The following is a 22,275-nucleotide window of genomic DNA, read 5'->3' as shown; positions in this document are numbered from 1 at the left end:
CATGTAGAAGAATACATTTTGGCCTAAATGTATGACGAAATTAGATTTTAAAATTTTTTTACTTGATATGTTTTATAGCAAAAAGTCAGAAATAGTTTTTTGTATTTTTTTAAATTGGCGGTCTTTTTGTGTTTATAGCGCAAAAAATAAAAATGCAGAGGTGATCAAATACCACCGAAAGAAACCTCTATTTGTGGGGAAAAAAGGACATATGTTTCATTTGGGTTCAGCGTTGCATGACCGCACAATTGTCAGTTAAAGTACCGCAGAGATGTATGGCAAAAAATGGCCTGGTCAGGAAGGGGGGTAAATCCTCTGGAAGGCAAGTGGTTAAGTACTATAACTCCGAGTGGCTCAATTACATTTTTGCCTCAATAAAGTGTACTGTAGCTACTGCCAAAACTTTTTTTTGGTTCAGGATAGAGCAGGGAAGGATTAAAGCTCATGTCAGGTTTTACTGACATCGAAGGCTACTTGGGAGAGGTTTCTTCACTTCCTGCCTGATAAAACAGGTTAGGAAGTGAAGAGAAAGCTCTGTTATCAGCAACATAGATAGAAGTAAAAAAGGTTTTTTTAAGTAGGGGAATACTAAAACAATTTTTTTATGTCTTTTCCCCGTTAAATATTTTCCCTCATTTCCTGTCTGGTAAAATATTATCCCCAAAACAGAAAATGAGGAAAAATCTCTCAAACAAAACCATGGATATCAGTAAAATCTGACAGTATTTCTAACCCTTACCTTACATAGAAACATAGGTTGGTCATGTCAGAAAAAGACCAAGTGGTCTATCTGCTCATTTTTGAAAAAACGTTTTATAGATCTACATCTCAAGCATGTTTGAATCGACTTACTGTTGATTGACTCACTACTTCTGCTAGAAGTCTATTGCAAGCATCAACTACTTTTTTGGTAAAATAATACTTTCTAAGAGCAGTTTTGAACTTTCCTCCTGTTAGTTTGAGGTCAGCTCCCTCCATTCTTGATCTTGACTTCATATTGTAAGTACTGTCCTCCTGAACCTTAATTCCATCCTTAGTGTATTCAGTCATGTCTTCCCCATCCCTTCCTTCCTCCAGACTGTACATATAAAGCTTTGAAGTCTCTTCTGATATGTTTTATCCCTTAGACCTTTCATCATTTTTGTTGTATGTCTCTGTACTCATTCTCTCTCATAAATATATTTTTGTAAGTGAGGTCTCCATAACTGCCTGTGAATATTCTATTGTTTGTTGTAGATAATTGTACAAAGATGCCCAAGGCGAATAGGAAACTGTTCCTCAGGACATACTGGATGTTTATTTAACCTTTACCCAGGGCTGCTCTTATGATATGCCATAGACAATTTAGACTCAAGTTTCACTCTACATGAATTAAAAAAACAAAGCTCTCTCTTAGTCTAATTGCACAGGGGTGCCAATTTGCATCTCTACCATTTTCTCCAGTTTAGTGTAGTGGAAATGGGTCCGATGGAGAGGGCTGTGGCTTTTTTCCTACCAGTGGGTAGGGCATAATATGTAGGGAAATATCTAAAATCCTTTGCTTTGGAGGCATGATTATTTACAAATTTGTATGTTAGCTTTTTCTGCTTTAAAAACTGTGCCTTAGTGTTAATGAATTGAAAACAAATTATTGCTTGAAGAATAACTTCTTTGTTTTCCAACATGCTAAGAATGTTGATGTTGTAAAGTGTATCTGTAACAAAGCTCATGGCATATCATACAAATACTATCATATCATTCCAGTAAAGTTTATATTATAAATGGGAGGATTTACTAAAACTGGAGCACTCAGAATATGGTGCAGCTGTGCATTGTAGCCATTGTGACAATAAAACCTGGAAAATGATTGGATTCTATGCAGAGCTGCACCAGATTTTGTACACTCTAATTTTAATAAACTCCCCCATAATGTAAGCAATAAAAATATCAGGGTCTGAAAAGTGTCCACTTAACACAAAAATTATACCTTCAAAGAGGATAATGCTGGGTTAACCTGAAGACTTATAATATCTCCCAGGAACTCCACTGTCAAGATTTCCATGTAATATATTGAATTTCTTTTCCCTCCTAGACTCCCATGATGAAGATTTTACTCTCTTATTATTATTACCATGATTACGAAGACTGCACTTTTGATGTGAGCACAGTAGTATGGCTTTTTATAGGCTGCAGCTGCGTTCCAGTGATGTGAATTCTGGACAGGATATCTTGCAAATTCTCAAAAATTGCTAAAAGTTAGCATACTCAATTTACCAGCAACTCTGTAAAACTGAAATATCAGTTATGGATAGAGGCATAATTAGGCTTCATGTACACGAGCAGCTCCTAAACTTGAGTTTAGGAGCTTTTGGCATTTTTTGACAATACTCCTAAACACAACTCCATAAAGGCCTATCTGTCCATGTACACATAGGCTTTTAGCAGCGTTTAGGAGCTGCCACATTTAGGTGAGGTTAAACCTCCCTCTCCTGAACGTGGAAGAATCGCGTCCAGGATAGGAATGTTTTGACCACCGACTGTGGGGAAACGCAAATCGCGGCAATCACGGTACCGCAATCTTGCCGTGGTTTTGCATTTTCCCGCGGCCGGCGGTCAGTGTAGGCTCGTGTACATGGAGCCTTAGGAAGTTCAAAAACAAAGACTCTGCTAAAAGCAGTAAATAATAGCACACAAATCAGTTTCTAAAAAGTAAGCCTACCATATTATAACAACTTAAAAGAGATGTGTAGTCAAAGCTTTTTTGGCCATACCTCATGTGACCCAAACTCAGCTATCAGCTGATGGGGCACAGCCACACCAGGCTCTAGAAGAATTCTGACAATATTCTGACACTGCCGGATTGACAGATGACTTCACCTTTCAGAGCGCAGCTGAGATCTGGAGCCAGTTGTGTTCACCCCCTCCCCAGCCTGGTGCTCCAGTGAGCACTGAGGAGTACAGAGCGGAGACTTATAGAGGAGACCGAGAACTGAAGGATCAGCGGTCATATCATCACTCAGTTCTCAGTCTTAGAGCTGAAGTGGGACATCTGCAGCATCATACAGATGCTTCAGCATGGAGGTGAGCATTTATGTTTTATTTATTTTATTTTTAAAGTCCATACTTCTTTAAAGCTTAACTCCAGCTAAGATGTTTTTTCAGCTTTTTAAATATATGGAAAGAGTTAAAATTTCTGCAACCTTTTTATTTCTGTCTATTCCCTATTGGGGAGATTCTCATTATTTCCCATTAAAACATTGTCTGACATTCTAACTCTTCCTTACTGTACAACACATTTGGGAGTTTTCTGCCTGTGTCCCTGTTGGAGAAAGTTTCTATCTTATTAGGGAGATAGATTCCAATAAAAACCTGACAAAGGCTATAACCCTTACAAATGCCCATTCCTGAACAGTTCTTAAGCTGGTGTTTGAGAAAACCTAACATAATTATGCATATATCTGAACAAGTATTATCAAATGTATTTTGGGGTGAATACCATGAGAAACATCCCAAAATACATTGCAGGGTACTAATTGGATCTAAATATTCGCATGCATTTTATTGTGACTGAAACCTGTAATTTTTCTGCATTTACTGCCATTCAGACTTTTCCCAAGCTACAGTATGTATGACAGTTATTTCTTTATCATCATTTCTTCATGTTAATTTTTCTAGTTTTCTTATGCCTAAAAGAAAGTGTTTTTTTTTTCTAATACTCAATGACAATGACCTTCAGCCAGGAACGTGCAGATTACTGTGTCCTGAAAATGTTCGGAAGGTGATTTCTGTTCTTAAGCAAACATAATAAAAGCTGTTTACAGTCCACCCTTTATAAAACAGGCAGCAAAGAAAAGCTAGGAAAAACAGTAGCTAAGAGCACTTTTTATTGTGTCTAAAAATAAAGAATCAGTAAGCAAGTGTAAAATGTTACTGGGAAAGAGTAATGTGTGCTGGCCTTGTACCAGAATTTGTTCAAGACCCTAATGAATCATGTGTAGCATGAAACTAGTGTTTGCCAGCAGCTTTATTCCTCTCCGATTCTCTCTGCTATATGGACATTTTTAATTGACTGTAGTAAATGTAACGTTTTATCTTCAGCTGTCTGGGACAAAACTTCATTTCTCTTGGGAATGCCAAATATTTACTATACAAACATATCTTCTTTAGGGACATATTCACATTTTTACAGTGGTAAGTGTATAATTTTTCAGTCAAAATCGAAAGATAAAATCATCACCGTAAAGCTGATTTTTACAGCTTGACGAGCAAATCCACTGCATAACAGGAAGGCGTAATTTGCCTAACACAAGCCTTGGAATTAGAATTACTTAACTGTGGTCAATGAGTGGTCATCATGCTTGTTTTGGTTGTCAGGGCTGAATTTTAGTTATAGTCAATGATGGCATGTCATTGTTCCTGTGCATCCTCCCATGAATCTTGTAGCAAAAATAAATAAATGCAGTGCACATCAAAAAGGTCAGTCCTCCCAAAATACTTGTAAGCCTTAATTTTTTTTTTTAGTACATTCAGTTATATGTTTTTTGATGAGACACCTGAAGCTCCTATGACGTGATATTTAGCTTTTTTTTTTTTTTTTGGTAGATGCTGGAAAGATAAATAGCACACAACAAAAAAATCATAATTTGACCACATACCTTCAAATAACCACTGTTTTGCAGGATCAGTATCATGTCAAGGACTGAGTCTGCTGCAAAGTACAATGGTGTCCATATTACATTGTTCAGGCGATCCCTTGTGATGGGACAAAATCCTTTAGCGGCGTCAAATCCTTTGGCAGTTACCTGCAATTCAAGTATAAGGTTCCAAAGTACACGACACACATTCTGAAGTAATGTCCAGTGTCCTCCTCGATGTGCAAGAACCTGAATAATTGAAAGACAAAGCTTTATCAGTCAGCCCACGTTATAAAATACACGCTTGTAAATCTATAGGGTTTGCACATAGGAGTTAAATACAGTGAATTAAACATTTTAAAGGTTAAGCATATTAAACATGGAAACATAGAAAAGTGACGGTAGAAAAAAGACAGAGTGGTCCATTGAGTGTGCCTGTTTTTTTTTTTTTTGGGGGGGGGCATGTTTTGGGGGTTTTTTTTGGGGGGGGGGTTTGTTAACGTTTTTGTCTGGGCATAGATTTATGTTTGAAGTCATTTACTTTTGACTGGCTCACTACTTCTGCTGAAAAATACTTTCTGATATTAGTTTTGAACTTTTCTCCAGCTAGTTTGAGGTCATGTCCCCATTTTGGTTTCATATTGAAAATACTTCCCTCCTGAACCTTATTCACCCCCTTGATGTATTTAGAGGTTTCAATCATTTCTCCCCTTTCCCTTCTTTCCTTCAGACTGTACATATTAAGTTCCTAAAGTTGTTCTGGATATATTTTATCCCCCAGACCTTTCATCATAATTGCTACCCATCTCTGGACTCATTTACAGTATTCTAAATGAAATCTCACCAAAGACCTATTTAGGGAATTAGGACCTCCTTCCTCCTGCTGGTGATCCCTCTAATGATGCATCCTAAAATTCTATTCGCTTCTCCCACTGCCTGGCCACACTGTTTGCTGACTTTGCAATCATCTGAAATAAGTACCCCCAATTCCTTCTCCTCTGCAGTACTGGTCAACACTGCACCCCCAATGATGTACTTTCCCAAGGGATTCTTTTGTCCTAGGTGCATTGTTTTACATTTAGAAACACTAAACTGTTGCTCATATTCAATGAGCAAAAATTCTGAGTTAGTAGTGGAATAAAGTAATTAAAAGTACATTAAGGATTTTTTTGGTTTTCATACTGCATAAGTCCATTATTGCAATAAGCATGCTTAAATGTATTGATATGCCACTAAATCTAGCTTTCAGTGATGAAGTGCAATTACTCTAGAAAAGACAATAGCCACACAAGCGCATAGACGTGAACTGTGACAGTTTTGTAGCACTGCAAAGTAGGAAGCAAAGTCAACAAATATAATGAGAAATATAGCTGCCACCATGTACATACATCATTACATATTATATTAAAAAAAATATTTTATTATTTCTATCTAATGAAAATAATCACTTAAAGGCTTATTCGCTAAAACTTATTTTTAGAAATATATCATAATTTAAAACTAGAAAAGCTACAATTTCTGGGGAAATTGTGTGAAGTGTTCTTGCCTCCACCAGTAGTCTACAACTCACACTCTAGCTTTTGTCACTCTGCTGCCTGCTGACACACCTGGGTTCCTATGGCAACTCACTCTACAGCAAGGGCAGAGAAGAGCGGTTAAAAACAAACTGCTCCAACTTGCTCACTTCACTGGCGGTTGGCATCTTCAAGTTTAAAAATTATAAAACCTACACCGAAGAGCTTTATATTGTGAGAATCACAAGACCCAGACCTACATTTTGATGCATGTCTCTGAAATATTAAAAATGAAGGCACAGTCGCAGTTTAGAAATTGCCCTTCAAATTTGAGGTGGCTAGATTGGAGTTTCAATCATCAGGACTATGGCTTAGCCGTGGACATTTTTAGTGGCAGCAGGGATAGCTGAACGTTTTGATATACCATTTGTGTAGGTGGGCTTGAAAATGAGGGAGTGATGGCAGTTTAGAAATCATGTCCTGATTTTTCAGCTCACACTCTAGCTTTTGTCAGCTCCCACTCTAGTTTTGAACATTGCGCCATTCATTCCTATGGGACCAATTTCACCACAAAAACGGTGATATTTCGTGAACCATTCGGTGAAACATTCCACAAAGTAATAGCACACCAATCGGGAACAATCCGCACTTTTCGATATATTACTGTCTATGTAGTATAAAAACTGTGGGAGGAGTTAGGGTGGTAAATTTGGCTATAATAATAAGAATATATATGTGAGATAACAGTAACTGGTCTTGCCATGCAAGAACACTTAATAAGTGGGCTATCGGTTGAGCTGGAACATGTATCAGTTTAGTGTAGGTAACCTAGACCAAACCCTTATCATGATATAATCAAAACTTCTACCGCAGATCTCTGCTTTTGAACATGCTAATTTACTGGTTATTATGCTGACCAACACATTTCAATACTTTGAGTCAATTAGATGAAACAAGCATACAGTTAAGGACTTCTAGCTTTTCTGATGCACATGCTTGTTTCATGTCAGTGACTTATAGAATATTGAAACCATCAGGTCTACATAACAACCAGGAAACTAGCATTACCATAAGGTCAACAAAAGCAGCCCCCATTACTTCCCTCATGGCAGATATGAACTTTATTTATATCTGTCTATATTTTTGGTTTGAATGGGAGCTTCTCAATGTTATCATATAAGTTGAAAATTGCAACATGCAAATGACCGTAGTTGAGAGACTCTTCTCCCAAAAGACATGGCAGACCTATAAAGCTCTTATACGGCTCTTAGAAAAAATAGGGCGATAATTTATGCGTATACAAAGCAAAGTTAAATTTACTACTATGTAAAACAAACTATAAGAAGCAACAAAAAATCACTACAGCAATAAATCACATAAAATACAACACATTAAAACTGTCTTTTTGGTTTACTGATAGTTTGAACATGATACAAGACAATGGACCTAACTGTAAGAAAACATGATATATTATAATATTTGAACAGAATGTAATAATGATGCTGCTTAACTCTCTATATACAATTGTGAATCAATCTTTTTGGTTTCCCACCTCTGGTAGAACTGATAACATGCAAATCAACAACTCTCTAAGTCCAAATACTCTGACAGATTATGAGTCACTAACCCTCATGTAATATTCATATATAAGAGTGACTGACAACAGCTCAGTGAAGCACAACTGAGAGCAGGGAAACCTCAATGTTGGTATCATCAGATTGCCTTTGACAGATAACGCATCTAATTTCTGATGGAGTTTATGCTGCATGAACTGCAAAACAGAGACTTAAGCAGGCCATAGATGGGTCGAAAATCGGCTGATTTTTCGGTCGAAAAAAAAAAATCGGCTGATTTTCGCACTGTTAATGGGTTAATTGGTCGGCCGTTTTTCTGGATTGTGGCACATTTTTTTGATCGGTAAAGTTGGAAAAAAATTGGCCGATTTTCGCAGCAATGATCGGCAAATCAGCCGATCTTTTTACCGATAAAAAATCTGCGCATAAGCCGTGACCTGCAAGAAAAAGAAGAAGAAAAGAAGCAGAAGAAAAAGAAGAAGACAAAAAAGAAGAGAAAGAAAAAGAAAAAAAGAAAAAGAAAAAGAAGAATTCCAGTCCGCTATTTTATTTGACATGAAAAAGTATTGCAGTTGCAACAATGTATCTATTTGTAACCACTATACTTTCTGATGTCAAATATAATAGCGGAGCTCTCTGCAGGGCACAGTAGTAATTAAATGCCGGCCGTAGACGGGACGAAAATCGGCCGATTTTTTGTATCGTTGGTGGTAACGTTGGCCTATTGAATGACTGATTTTTTGTTTTTTTGTTACAAAAACGGACGGTTTTCGACCCATCTATGGCCTGCATTAGTCAGTGAATTCCTTTTATTACTTAATAAAAAAGTTACGTTCAGGAGGCAGACGATTCAGGGCATTTAGTGACAATATCATGAATTTTGTAGGTGCCATTCAGTTTATTTAAACACTATGAATATTCCTACTAATGGGAAAATTACAGAAAAAAATTCCTAAACTGAATGGATGTCAAGTTGATACAGTTTTGGTTGGCTGAGATAAAACCTATACTATACCACATATCTAATCAGCTCTTTAGTGTCCTTGGTGTAACCATCTGTTTCATAAATACTAAAACAAAAATTCAGAAGTGTTCATGTCATAAAAGCAGAATAATTATTGACCATTCTAATGCATTTGATCAGCACATTCATCTCTTGGATTAAACATATTTAATTAAAAAAGCACAGAAAGTTGGCGGAACGTTTCCTTCCACCAAACTTTGATGACTTCTTGCTCCTTCCCTGACGTCCTCTTTTCCTGCATTGTGAAAGTCCTAAGAGCCATGTTTTGCATTGTCCTGGTTCCGAGATTCTCTATTCTCTCCTGGAAGTCACACGCTCTCTCTCTCTCCCCCACTTTTAGTCTCTTCTAATTCTCCCCCCCCTTACTTTTTTTCTTTTTTCCTTCCTTTATCCTTTTTATTCTTCCAGTCTATCTTTGCTCCCCTCCTCATGTTTCATACGAAACCTCCAATTGGTCATTGGGAGCAGTGCTACATCTCTGTTGTGCATTTAGATTCTATCTTCCCATGTACCACAGTGTCCCTTCGTGTTTTTATATGGTTCCTCGTAACACGTTTTCATGCAATAATTCTTCTTCCCTGTAGTGCAACATGTTTTTCTGTATTCACTTAAGCCTGTATATGTTCAGGGACCATCCTACTTCTGTTTCTTTTTATGTTTTTGAAAACAATAAAAAGTTTGAACGAGAAAAAAAACACAGAAAACATATAACAAAGAATATTTGATTCAGAAGCAGATATTTTATGTTCCCTACCATTGCTTTTTTAAGACGATCAAAAACTTTTCCAAGATGCTCCAAAAGTATAATTGAAGACTTGTTTAATTTTGCTTGCTCTTTTATAGCTGGGACTGATGTTTCAGTGTCATTGGTCATCTGAGTACGAGGAGTATCCATATCACTTCGTTTTGTACTCGGCTCGGAATAGTCAGTTGAATCTAAATAATGAGGAGTAAGTGTTAGAACAAATGCATACAATGATTACAGTTAAATTCCAGTGAACACTGAACACAGCATATGTTTGAGGCTAACACAGTCATATTTCTTCTTCATAATTCTGAAGAAGAATGGGATTGTGATAAACAGATGAGATACACTTAGTCATACACAGTAAAATGAAGGGCACTCTATATGACTAAGTATGCTGTTTCTCACCTCACTTTTGACTCTCACCTACTCCTTTTCACAACATTTATACAGTTGCTACAGTACAGCATATTTTAACACAAACCTGTGGTTAACTAAATTTACAAACCCCACAGTAGCAGCAGGTAGCTGACAGCTTAAAGTATACTGTATGTGAACCCTTACCCTGTAAAACAACCCATTCAGTATAAAACAGAAATGTGTGATATTGATATGTATATATATATATATATATATATATATATATATATATATATATACATACATATATATATATATATATATATATATATATATATATATATATATATATACACACACACACACACACACACACACACACACACACACACTATATTGTCAAAAGTATTGGGACACAAAATTGGATTCAGGTGTTCCAATCACCTCCATGACCACAGATGTATAAAATCAAGCACCTAGACATGCAGACTGCTTCTACAGACATTTGTGAAAGAATGGGTCACTCTCAGGGGCTCAGTGACTCCAAGCGTGGTACCGTGATAGGTTGCCACCTGTGCAATAAGTCCATCTGTGAAACTTTCTTGCTACTAAATATTCCACGCTCAACTGTTAGTGGTATTACAACAAAGTGAAAGCAAATGGGAATGACAGAAACTCAGCCACCAAGTGGTAGGCCACGTAAAATGACAGAGTGAGGTCAGCGCATGCTGAAGCACATAGTGCGCAGAAGTCAACAACTGTCTGCACAGGCAATAGCTAAAGACCTCCAAACTTCAAGTGGCCTTCAGATTAGCACAACAGTGTGTAGACAGCTTCATGGAATGGTGTTTCCATGGCCGAGCAGCTGCATCCAAGCCTTACATCACCAAGTGCAAAGTGTGTAAAGCATGCCGCTAGAGTAGTGGAGATGTGTTCTCTGGAGTGACCAATCACGCTTCTCTGTCTGGCAATCCGATGGACGTGTCTGGGTTTGGTGGTTGCCAGGAGAACGGTACTTGCCTGACTGCATGATGCCAAGTGTAAAGTTTGGCGGAGGGGGGATTATAGAGTGGGGTTGTTTTTCAGGGATTGGGCTTGGTCCCTTAGTGAAGAGAACTCTTAAAACGTCAGCATACCAAGACATTTTGGACAATTTCATGCTCCCAACTTTGTGGGAACAGTTTGGAGATGGCCCATTCCTGTTCCAACATGACTGCACACCAGTGCACAAAGCAAGGTCCATAAAGACATGGATGAGTGAGTTTGGGGTGGAGGAACTTGACTGGCCTGCACCTCAAGCCAATAGAACACGTTTGGGATGTATTAGAAGACTGCGAGTCAGGCCTTCTCTTCCGACATCAGAGCCTGACCTCACAAATGCACTTCTGGAAGAATGGTCAAACATTCACATAGACACACTCCTAAACCTTGTGGACAGCCTTACCAGAAGAGTTGAAGCTGTTATAGATGCAAGGGGTGGGCCAACTCAGTATTGAGCCCTATGGACTCTTTTTTATTTTATTTATTTATTAAAGGTACTTATATAGCGCCAACAATTTATGCAGCGCTTTACATATATATATTGTACATTCAAATTGTCCCTAACCCTCAAGGGGCATACAGTGTAACTTACATTCTCTAAGTCCCTAACTTACATTCATGCATATACATACTAGGGCCAGTTTAGACAGGATCCAATAAACCTACCAGCTTGTCTTTGGCGTGTGAGAGGAAACCCACGCATGCACAGGGAGAACATGCAAACTCCAGGAAGGTGGTGCCGTGGTTGGAGATTCGAACCAACGACCCTATTACTGCCAGGCAGAAGTGCTAACTATTTAGCCACTGTGCTGCCCATGACTAGGACTGGGATATATATAAAAGAAATACTTTGTTTTTTTTCTTTCTTTCTTTTATTTTTTTGTGATCACACAATCAAGTTTAAAGATGTGATGATGGAGAAATGGCAGTATGGTGATCTTCCCAGTATATGGCTGTGAAGGGGCGCATGTCAGCAAAAGTTTGATCATTGGAGAACAGTCATGCTGAAAATTTACTACACTGGGATGGATGTGCTTCAATGCCTAGCGTGGTCAGTTTCAAATAGGAAAGCATGAGGACTGGCAGGAACACCAGGTATTTCATGTAAAGGAAGCAATACAAAGAGAACAGGATACTTTTTAATTTTCATTTTTAAATTCTTTATTTAAAGTTTTGTGGTCATATACAGTAAGTAGAACATGTCTGGTATCAAAACGAGCAATAACAGAGGACACTAATAGAGATATAGGAACATCATAAGATAAGCATCAAATAAATCCTGTACTAAATAGCCGCGTATCAAGAGGTACACCACACATATTAATGTAGGAAATTCCTGAGTTTCTGACCGTATGAAAAGGTATATACAAGGAGAAGAAAGTGAAGGGAGGAAGAAAAAAAAAGGGGGATATGGGGGGATGCTGTGCAAGGCCCCTTATATGGAGCCGTCATGTCAGACACAATAAAGGGCGATCTCCTAGCCAGAGGAAGACAATAAAGACTGGTAATCTGCTGAGAACAGGATATTTTTTAGCACAAGTACATACACAACATACACATATCAGAAATATAAAAAGCTGGTTCTGCCCCTCCTCCTCCCACCCTCTCCTCCTGTGTCTGCCCCGTCCACACTCCCCGGCAGCCTTGTGTCTTCTATCCCCCCTTCCTTCTTTCTTTTCCCTTTTCTCTTTCTTCCTCTCTCTCTTTCCTTCTTTCTCTCTCTCTCATTCTCTTTCTTTTCTTTCTTCCTTTTTCTCTCTTTCCTTCCTTTCTTTCTTTCTCTTCCTTTTTCTCTCTTTCCTTCCGTTCTTTCTCTCTCTTTCCTTACTTTTTTTTTCTTTCATTCCTTCCTTTCTTTTTCTTTCTCTCTCTCCTGCTTTCTCTATTTCTTTCTCTCTCTGTCTTCTCTTTCTTTCTCTCTTCATTTCCTTCCTTCTTTCTCTCTCTCTCCTTCTTTTCCTTCTTTCTCTCTTCATTTCCTTCCTTCCTTTTCCTTCATTCACTCTTTTTCTCTCCTCGTTCTTTCTTTCTCTATTTCTCTCTCTCTTTATCTCTCTGTGTCTTTGCTTTATTTCCCCCTTCGTTTCCTTCCTTCTCTTTATTTTTCTCTCTTTCATTCCTTCCTTTTCCTTTTCTTTCCGTCTTTCTCTCTCTCTCTCTGTTTTATCTCTCTCTGTCTTCTCTTTCTTTCTCTCTTCATTTCCTTCCTTCCCTCTCTCTTTATCTTTCTCTCCTTCCTTTTCCTTCTTTTCTCTCTCTTTCTCTCTCTCTCCTTCTTTCTGTATTTCTCTCTCTCTTTTCTTTCTTTCTCTCTTCATTTCCTTCATTCCTTCTCTTTCTATCTTTTTCTCTCTCCTTTCTCTCTCTGTCTACTCTTTTTTTCTCTCTGTATATCCTTCCTTCCCTCTTCTTTTTCTCTCATTACCTTTTCCTTGCTTTCCTTCTTTCTTTTTCTCTCTCTCTCTCTTTTTATCTCCTCTTTCTTTCTCAATCTCTCTCTCTCCCCCTCTCTCTCTCTCTCTCTCTTTATCTATGTCTTTTCTTTCCTTCTCTCTTCACCTCCTCTCTCTCTCCTCTCTCTTTCCTTCCTTTTCCTTCTTTCCTTCTTTTTTTCTCTTCTTCTCTCCCTCTTTTTCTTTCTCTCTGTCTTTCCTTATTTCCCTCTCTTTCGCTCTCTCTCCTTCATCTTTCTTTCTCTCTTCATTTCCTTCCTTCCTCTTTCTCTTTCTTTTCTCTCTTACCTTCCTTCCTTCTTTGTCTCTCCTTTTCTCTTTCTTTCTCTGCCTCTTCCCTTCTCTCTCTCTCTCTATTCATTCTTTCTTCCTTTTCTTTTCATTCTCTCTCTTTCATTCTCTCTTCATTTCCTTCCTTCCTTCTCTCTCTTTCCTTCCTTTTCCTTCTCGCTCTTTTTCTCTTCTCTTTCTTTCCCTATTTCCCTCTCTTTCTCCTCTTTCTTTCTCTCTTTCTTCCTTCCGTCTCTCTTTTTCTCTCCTCTCTCCCTCCTTTTTCTATTTCTCTCTCTTTTTATCTCTCTCTGTCTTCTCTTTCTTTCTATCATTTCTTTCCTTCATTCCTTCTCTCTCTCTCTCTGTCTTCTCTTTCTTTCTCTTATTTCCTCCCCTCTCTCTCTTTTTTTCTCCTTTCTCTCCTTTGATCTCTCTCTCTCTCCTTTCTTTCTCTCTTCATTTCCTTCTTTCCTTCTCTTTCTCTCTTTCCTTCATTCCCTCTCTTTTTCTCTACTCCCCCCATCTCTCTCTCTCTCTCTCTCTCTCTATTTCCTTCCTTCTTTCTCTATTTCTCTCTCTCCTCCCTCTCTCTCTCTCTCTCTTTATTTCCTCCCTTCCTTCCCTCTCTTTATTTCTCTCCTTTCTTTCTTTTTCTCTCCTCTTTCTCTGTGTCTTCTCATTCCTTCCTTCCCTCTCTTTTTTTTCTTTCCTTCCTTTTCCTTTCTTTCTCTTTTGTCTCCGCTCTCTTTCTTTCTCTATTTCTCTCTCTTTTCTTTCCTTCTCTCTTCATTTCCTTCTTTCTTTTCTTCCTTTCTGTCTTCTCTTTCTTCCTTTCCTTCATTCTTTCTTCATTTCCTTTTTTCTTCTTTCTTTCTTTTTCTTTATCTCTCCTTTTTCTCTTTCTCATTCTTTCTTTCTTTCTCTCTTCATTTCCTTTCTTCCTTCTTTCACTTTCTTTCCATTCTCTCTTTTACTTTGTGTTCTCTTTCTTTCCCTATTTTCCTCTTTTTCTCTTCTCTTTCTCTCTTCATTCCTTTCTTCCCTCTCTCTCTTTCTCTCACTCTCCTTTTCTCTCCTCTCTCTCTATCTCTCTCCTTCTTTCTCTATTTCTCTCTTTCTTTCTCTCACTCTTTTTTTCTCTCCTCTCTCTTTCCTTCTTTCTCTCCATTTATCTCTTCTTCTTTCTCTTTCTCTGTCTTCTCTTTCTTTCGCTCCATTTCTTTCCTTCCTTCCTTCTTTCTCTCTCTGTCTTCTCTTTCTTTCTCTCATTTCCTTCCTTCCCTTTATTTTCCTTTTTTCTTTCTCTCTCTTTTCTCTCCTTCTCTCTCTCTCTCGTTCTTCCTTTCTTTCTTTCTTTCTCTCTCTTTCTATTCTCTTTCTTTCTCTCTTCATTTCCTTCCTTCTTTCTCTCTCTCTTTCTTTATCTCTCTCTTCTTCTCTCCTTCCTTTCCCTTCTTTCTCTCTCTCTCTCTCTCTTTCTCTCCCTACTTCTTTCTCTATCTGTCTTCTCTTTCTTTCTCTCTTCATTTCCTTCCTTCCTTTCATCTCTCATTCTTTTTCTCTCTTTCTTTCCTTCCCTTTTTTTTCTCCTTCTTTCTCTCTCCCTCTCTCTCCCCTCTTTCTTTCTCTCTTCATTTCCTTCCTTCTCTTTTTCTTTTTCTCTCCTTCCTTCTTTCTCTCTCTTTTTCTCTCCTCTCTCTTTCTTTCTCTATTTCTCTCTCTTTTCTTTCCTTCTCTCTTCATTTCCTTCTTTCTCTCTTCATTCCCTTCCTTCCCTCTCTCTTTTTCTTTTTTTTCTCTTCTTTCTTTCCTTTTTTCTCTTCTTCTCTCCCTCTGGTTCTGTCTATCCTTTCTTATTTCCCTCTCTTTCTTTCTCTCTCTCCTTCTTTCTCTCTCTCATTCTCTCTCTCTCTCCTCTTTCTATCTCTCTTCATTTCCTTCCTCTTTCTCTCTTTCTTTTTCTCTCTTTCCTTCCTTTCTTCCCTTTCCGTCTCTCTCTCTCTTCCCCCCCCCCTCTCTCTCTCTTTCTCTTCTACCCTTTTATTTCTCTCTCTCTGTTCGTTCTTTCTTTTCTTTTCATTATTTCTCTTTCTTTCTTTTTCTCTTTCTTTCTTTCATTCTTTCTTCATTTCCTTTTTTCTTTTTCTTTCTTTCTCCTTTTTTTTCTCTTTCTCGGTCTTCTCTTTCTTTCTCTCTTCATTTCCTTTCTTCCTTCTCTCACTTTCTTTCCATTCTCTCTTTTACTTTGTGTTCTCTTTCTTTCCCTATTTTCCTCTTTTTCTCTTCTCTTTCTCTCTTCATTCCTTCCTTCCCTCTCTTTCTCTCACTCTCCTTTTCTCTCCTCTCTCTCTCTCTCTCATTCTTTCTCTATTTCTCTCTCTTTCTTTCTTTCTTTCTCTCTCTTTTTCTCTCCTCTCTCTTTCCTTCTTTCTCCCCATTTCTCTCTTTTTCCTTCTCTTTCTCTGTCTTCTCTTTCTTTCTCTTTCCTTCCTTCCTTCCTTCTCTCTGTCTTCTCTTTCTTTCTCTCATTTCCTTCCTTCCCTTTATTTTCCTTTTTTCTTTCTCTCTCTTTTCTCTCTCTCTCGTTCTTCCTTTCTTTCTCTCTCTTTCTCTTATCTTTCTTTCTCTCTTCATTTCCTTCCTTCTTTCTCTCTCTCTTTCTTTATCTCTCTCTTCTTCTCTCCTTCCTTCCCCTTCTTTATCTCTCTCTCTCTTTCTCTACTTCTTTCTCTATTTCTCTGTCTGTCTTCTCTTTCTTTCTCTCTTCATTTCCTTCCTTCCTTCCATCTCTCATTCTTTTTCTCTCCTTCTTTCTCTCTCTCTCTCTCTCTCTCTCTCTCTCTCTCTCTTCCTTCTTTCCTTCCCTTTTTTTCTCTCCTTCTCTCTCTCTCTCTCTCTCTTCTCTTTCTCTCTTCATTTCCTTCCTTCCTTCTCTCTTACTTTTTCTCTCCTTTCTTTCTCTCTCTTTTCTCTCCTCTCTCTTTCTTTCTCTATTTCTCTCTCTTTTCTTTCCTTCTCTCTCTTCCTTCTTTCACTTTCTTTCCATTCTCTCTTTTACTTTGTGTTCTCTTTCTTTCCCTATTTCCCTCTATTTATCTTCTCTTTCTTTCTTTCTCTCTTCATTCCTTCCTTCCCTCTCTCTTTCTCTCACTCTCCCTTTCTCTCCTCTCTCTCTCCTTCTTTCTCTATTTCTCTTTCTTCTTTCTCTCACTCTCTTTTTCTCTCCTCTCTCTTTCCTTCTTTCTCTCCATTTATCTCTCTTTCTTTCTCTCTCTCTGTCTTCTCTTTCTTTCTCTCCATTTCTTTCCTTCCTTCCTTCTTTCTATCTCTGTCTTCTCTTTCTTTCTCTCATTTCCTTCCTTCCCTTTATTTTCCTTCTTTTTTTTTCTCTCTCTCTCTTTTCTCTCCTTCTCTCTCTCTCTCTCCTACTTCCTTTCTTTCTCTCTCTCTCTTCTCTTTCTTTCTCTCTTCATTTCCTTCCTTCTTTATTTCTCTTTCTTTCTTGCTCTCTCTCTCTTCTTCTCTCCTTCCTTCCCCTTCTTTCTCTCTCTCTCTCTCTCTCTACTTCTTTCTCTATTTCTCACTCTGTCTGTCTTCTCTTTCTTTCTCTCTTCATTTCCTTCCTTCCTTCCTTCTCTCATTCTTTTTCTCTCCTTTCTTTCCCTTTTTTTCTCCTTCTTTCTCTCTCCTTCTTTCGCTATTTCTCTCTCTCTCTCTCTCTCTCTCTCTCTCTCTCTCTGTTTTCTCTTTCTTTCTCTCTTCATTTCCTTCCTTCATTCTCTCTTTCTTTTTCTCTCCTTCCTTCTTTCTCTCTCTTTTTCTCTACTTACCCCTCTCTGTTTGTTTATCTGTTTCTCTCTGTCTCTCTCTGTCTTTTTTCTCTCTCTTCATTTCCTTCTTTCTTGCTTCATTTCCTTCTTTCTTTCTCTCTCTCTCTATCTTCTATTTCTTTCTCTCTTCATTTCCTTCTTTTTCCCTCTTTCCTTCTTTCTCCATTTCTCTCTTTCTTTGTCTTCTCTTTCTTTCTCTCTTCATTTCCTTTCTTCTTTCTTTTCCTTCTTTCTCTTTTTTCTTTGTCTTGTCTATCTTTCTCTCTTCATTTCCTTTCTTCTTTCTTTTCCTTCTTTCTCTTTTTTCTTTGTCTTGTCTATCTTTCTGGTAACCACAACAAAAAAGTATTTTGCGCGCATGCGCTTTGTCGTGGTTACCAGCCGAGCTTGTGTTCCATCAGGGGGCTCTACTTCCACTTCCTCCCCGAAGACATTGACGTCACTTTCAATGTGTTGCAATCCCTGGCAGGTCCAGGGACACACACTGAGGAGACCATCTCTTCCCGGCCCAGGGATGCAGGTGAGCGGGCATTCCACCTTTACAGCCTGGGTTTACCATTGCTCTGGATGTTGTTTGAATACAATTTTAAGAATTTGCAAAATAAAGACATACCTCTATGTGAGGTTCATATTGCTTTTAAAGCCACAGTCTCCACAGTGCTGTTTCTTGGGCATTCAAAAGTATTGGGATGCCTGCCTTTACATTATTATTATTATACAGTATTTATAAAGCGCCAATAGTTTGCTCAGCGCTGTACATTACAAAGGGGGACAGAACATGTGACAGAACAATACCAATACAATGCAAAACATGAGGGGATTGAGGGCCCTGCTCTTTCGAGCTTACAATCTAGGAGGGAGGGGATGGTGGCACAGGAGGCGATATCTGTGGGGGATGGAGTGGTAGGAAGAGTGGAGGAGGTCGGCAAGTTAGCAGGGGGTGGGGTAGGCTTCCCTGAAGAGATGGGTTTTCAGGGTGCACCTAAAGGAGAGGAGAGTAGGTGATAATCTGATGGGTTGGGGCAGGGAGTTCCAGAGGATGGGTGACACCCTGGAGAAGTCCTGGAGGCGGGCATGGGAGGAGGAGACAAGGGAACTAGAGAGAAGGAGGTCTTGTGAGGAGCGGAGTGTGTGTGCTGGTGGGCGGTACTTGGATATTAGGTCAGTGATGTAGTTCGGGGCAGTATGGTGGACAGCTTTGTACGTCAGCGTTAGGATTTTGAATTTGATCCGTTGCGCAATCGGAAGCCAGTGGAGGGATTGGCAGAGGGGGGGGTGGCGAAGACAGAGCGGTTGGAAAGGTGAATGAGTCTGGCAGCCGTATTCAGGATCGACTGAAGCGGGGATAGCCAGCGGCGAGGCAGGCCAGTGAGGAGGGAGTTGCAGTAGTCGAGTCGTGATATGATGAGGGAGTGGATGAGCTGTTTAGTGGTTTCTGGGGTTAGGAACGTGCGGATTTTGGTGATGTTGCGGAGGTGGAGTCTGCACGAGTTTGTTAAAGATTGGACTTGGGGTTGAAAGGATAGGTTGGAGTCCAGAATGACACCAAGTACTCTGGCCTGCAGGGCGGGTTTGATGGTAGCGTTGTTGGATGTGACGGAGAAATCAATGGGGGGTGGTGTCCGGGATGGGGGGAAGACAAGAAACTCAGTTTTGGAGAGGTTCAGTTTAAGGAAGTGGAGCGACATCCAGTCTGATATGTCGCTCAGTAGGTGTGTGATTCGGGCTGAGACCAAGGGGGTGAGGTGGGGGGTTGAGAGATAGATTTGTGTGTCGTCGGCATAGAGGTGGTAGTTGAAGCCGTGAGAGTGTATGAGTTGGCCAAGGGAGGAGGTATAGATGGAGAAGAGAAAGGGCCCGAGGACGGAGCCTTGAGGGACCCCAACAGAGAGGGGGAGTGAGGGGGAGGTGGTAGCATTATAGGTAACGCTGAAGGAGCGTTGTGACAGGTAGGATGAGAGCCAGGAGAGAGCAGAATCTCTGAGGCCGAAGGAGTGTAGTTTTTTGAGGAGGAGGGGGTGGTCGACTGTGTCGAAGGCCGCAGAGAGGTCAAGGAGTAGGAGCACTGAATAGTGACCATTAGCTTTGGCGGTTAGCAGGTCGTTGGAGAGTTTGAGTAAGGCAGTTTCGGTGGAGTGTAGGGGACGGAAGCCGGACTGTAGGGGATCGAGGAGGTTGTTGTCATTGAGGTGGGAGCATAGGCGGGTGTAGACTAGGCGCTCGAGGAGTTTAGATGTAAATGGGAGCAGGGAGATGGGTCTGAGGTTGTTCGGGTCATTGGGGTCCAGGGAGGGCTTTTTAAGTATGGGGGTGATGTGTGCATGTTTCAGAGGGGAGGGGAAAGTGTCGGAGGAGAGGGAGAGATTGAAGATGTGGGTGAAGGAGCGTAGGATGGAGGGGGAAGGAGGTCGTAGGAGTTGTGAGGGGATAGGGTCGAGGGGGCAGGTGGTGAGGCGGGCATCAGAGAGGATCTTGGAGACTTCCTCGATGGTAGTAAGGTCAAAGGTGCGGAGTGTTGGGGGAGCTTCAGTATGAGGAATGGAGGGTGGGGTGGAAGAGGAGGTCAGAGCAGTGGTGGGGCCGTGGGAGAGGGGTGATGAGGGGGTAGCTGAGTGAGGGTGAAGGGGGTTGGAGAGAGTTTGAGCAGCGACGAAGTCCCTGCGGGTTATGTCGAGGGGGAGAGGGGATAAGGGGGTAGCTGTGTGAGAGGGGAAGGGTTGAGAGGGCGTGTGAGTTGCGGCAATGTCCTTGCGAATTGTGTCAATCTTGTTTTTGAAGTGATTGGCAAACTCAAGGGCAGTGAGTGAGGTGCTGGGTGGAGGTGGGGGTGGAGAGAGTAGAGAGTTGAAGGCGGAGAAGAGTCGGCGAGGATTGGAGGAGAGGGCCTTGATGAGGGTCAAGAAGTAGGCCTGTTTGGCAGCATGGAGGGAGGAGGTGTAGGTGTGGAAGGCAGATTTGTAGCGGGTGAAGGCTTGTTGGGAATTGGTTTTGCGCCATAGTCGCTCCAGGGCACGACTGTGTCGTTTGAGGGTTTTGGTGTGATCAGTCTGCCAGGGCTGGAGCGGTCGGGGTCTGATGTTGCGTGTGGTTAAAGGCGCTAGTGAATCAAGGGCTGTTGAGAGCACGTTGTTGTAGGCAGTCATAGCCAAGTCAGGGCAGGACAGGGGGAGGATGCGGTCATGGAGTTGATCAGCTGCAGAGTGGAGGGAGGCAGGGTTAAGGTTGCGGAGGTTAAGGCTGGTAGTAGTGTGACATTTGGAGGGGTAGGCGTTGGAGGACGAGGAGATAGAGAAGGTGATCAGGTTGTGGTCAGAGAGAGGGAATGGGGTGTTAGTGAGGTTGTGGGGAGCGCAGCGGTTGGAGAAGACGAGATCAAGGATATTACCGTCGGAGTGGGTGGCGGATTGTATGCACTGTGCAAGTGTAAAGGAGGAGGTTAAGTGGAGGAGACGGGCTGTGTCTGGGTTGTCGAGGTTGACAGGGATGTTGAAGTCCCCAAGGATAATGGTGGGTAGCTCAGAGGAGAGGAAGAAGGGTAACCAGGAGGAGAAGTCATCCAGGAAGCGGGATATGGATCCAGGAGGCCAGTATATCACAGCAATCTTCAGGGGGGTTGGGGAGAATAGTCGGACGCAGTGGGCCTCGAAGGAGGAGAAGGATAGGGAGGGGGGTTTGGGAGGACTCGGAAGGTGCTCTGCGGTGACAGGAGCAGACCAACCCCACCACCTTTACGACCGTTGGGCCTGGGTGAGTGGGTCCAGGTGAGACCTCCGTAGGAGAGTGCAGCAGGGGAGGTAGAGTCAGTGGGCTGGATCCAGGTTTCCGTGATTGCTAGGAGGTTTACATGCACATGAACTTTAATAGCATCCCAGTCTTAATCCATAGGATTCAATATTGAGTTGGTCCACCCTTTGCAGCTATAACAGCTTCAACTCTCCTGGGAAGTCTGTCCACAAGGCTTAGGAGTGTGTCTATAAAAATGTTTGACCATTCTTCCAGAAGCGCATATGTGAGGTCAGGCACTGATGTTGTACAAGAAGGCCTGCCTCGCAGTCTCCACTCTAATTCATCTTAAAAGTGTTCTATCGGGTTGAGGTCAGGACTCTGTGCAGGGCAGTCAAGTTCCTCCATCCCAAACTCGCTCATCCATTTCTTTATGGACTTTGCTTTGGGCACTAGTGCGCAGTCATGCTGGAACAAGAAGGGGCCATCCCCAAACTCTTCCCACAAAGTTGGGAGCATGAAATTGTCCAAAATGTCTTAGTATGCTGATGCCTTAAAAGTTCTCTTCACTGCAACTAAGGGGCCAAGCCCAACCCCTGAAAAGCACCCCCACCATAATCCCCTCTCCACCAAACTTTACACCTGGCACAATGCACTCTCCTGGCAACCGCCAAACCCAGATACATCCATTGGATTGCCAGACAGAGAATGTGATACGTCACTCCAGAGAACACGTCTAGAGTCCAGTGGCTACATGCTTTACAGCACTGCATCCAAAGCTTTGCATTGCACTTGGTGATGTAAGGCTATTGAATCTGCGCACAGTTGGTGACTTCTGCCCACTGTGCACTTCAGCATGCGCTGACCCAGCCCTGTCATTTTACATATCCTACCACTTCGTGGCTGAGTTGCTGTTCCCAGTTGCTTCACCTTTATTATAATATCATGTTTTAAAAAAAAAACTCACTGTGGACAATTGTAAAAAAAATTATAAAAAAGAGAAGAGTAGATCTAAACCCAACTAAAAACCTTAAAATGTCTCATCCCAGTGTACCTTTGTGACATTAATTTCACTTTTTTTTTTCGTTTTTATTAATTTCAGTGAATGTGTAGGAAGTCTTAGTC

At 40.8% G+C, this 22,275-nt stretch overlaps 1 protein-coding gene across 1 annotated transcript in view; it reads right to left on the bottom strand.

Moving 5' to 3' along the window:
* Positions 1–22,275, bottom strand: part of CFAP54 (cilia and flagella associated protein 54) — a 527,562-nt gene that overhangs the window by 208,933 nt on the left and 296,354 nt on the right. Inside the window, exons 36-37 of the mRNA XM_089651915.1 lie at positions 9,480–9,661; positions 4,635–4,862 (exon numbers count right to left, since the gene is read on the bottom strand). Coding sequence (XP_089508041.1) covers positions 4,635–4,862; positions 9,480–9,661 — 410 coding nt within the window. The remainder of the gene's footprint in view (positions 1–4,634; positions 4,863–9,479; positions 9,662–22,275) is intronic.

This window comes from Staurois parvus, unplaced genomic scaffold (genome assembly GCF_062004578.1).
Source record: "Staurois parvus isolate SC_StPar_1 unplaced genomic scaffold, SC_StPar_1.0 ptg000025l, whole genome shotgun sequence".
NCBI lineage: Eukaryota > Metazoa > Chordata > Amphibia > Anura > Ranidae > Staurois > Staurois parvus.
The sequence above is the reverse complement of the archived record's forward strand: the minus strand, read 5'-3'. Positions and strand labels throughout refer to the sequence as shown.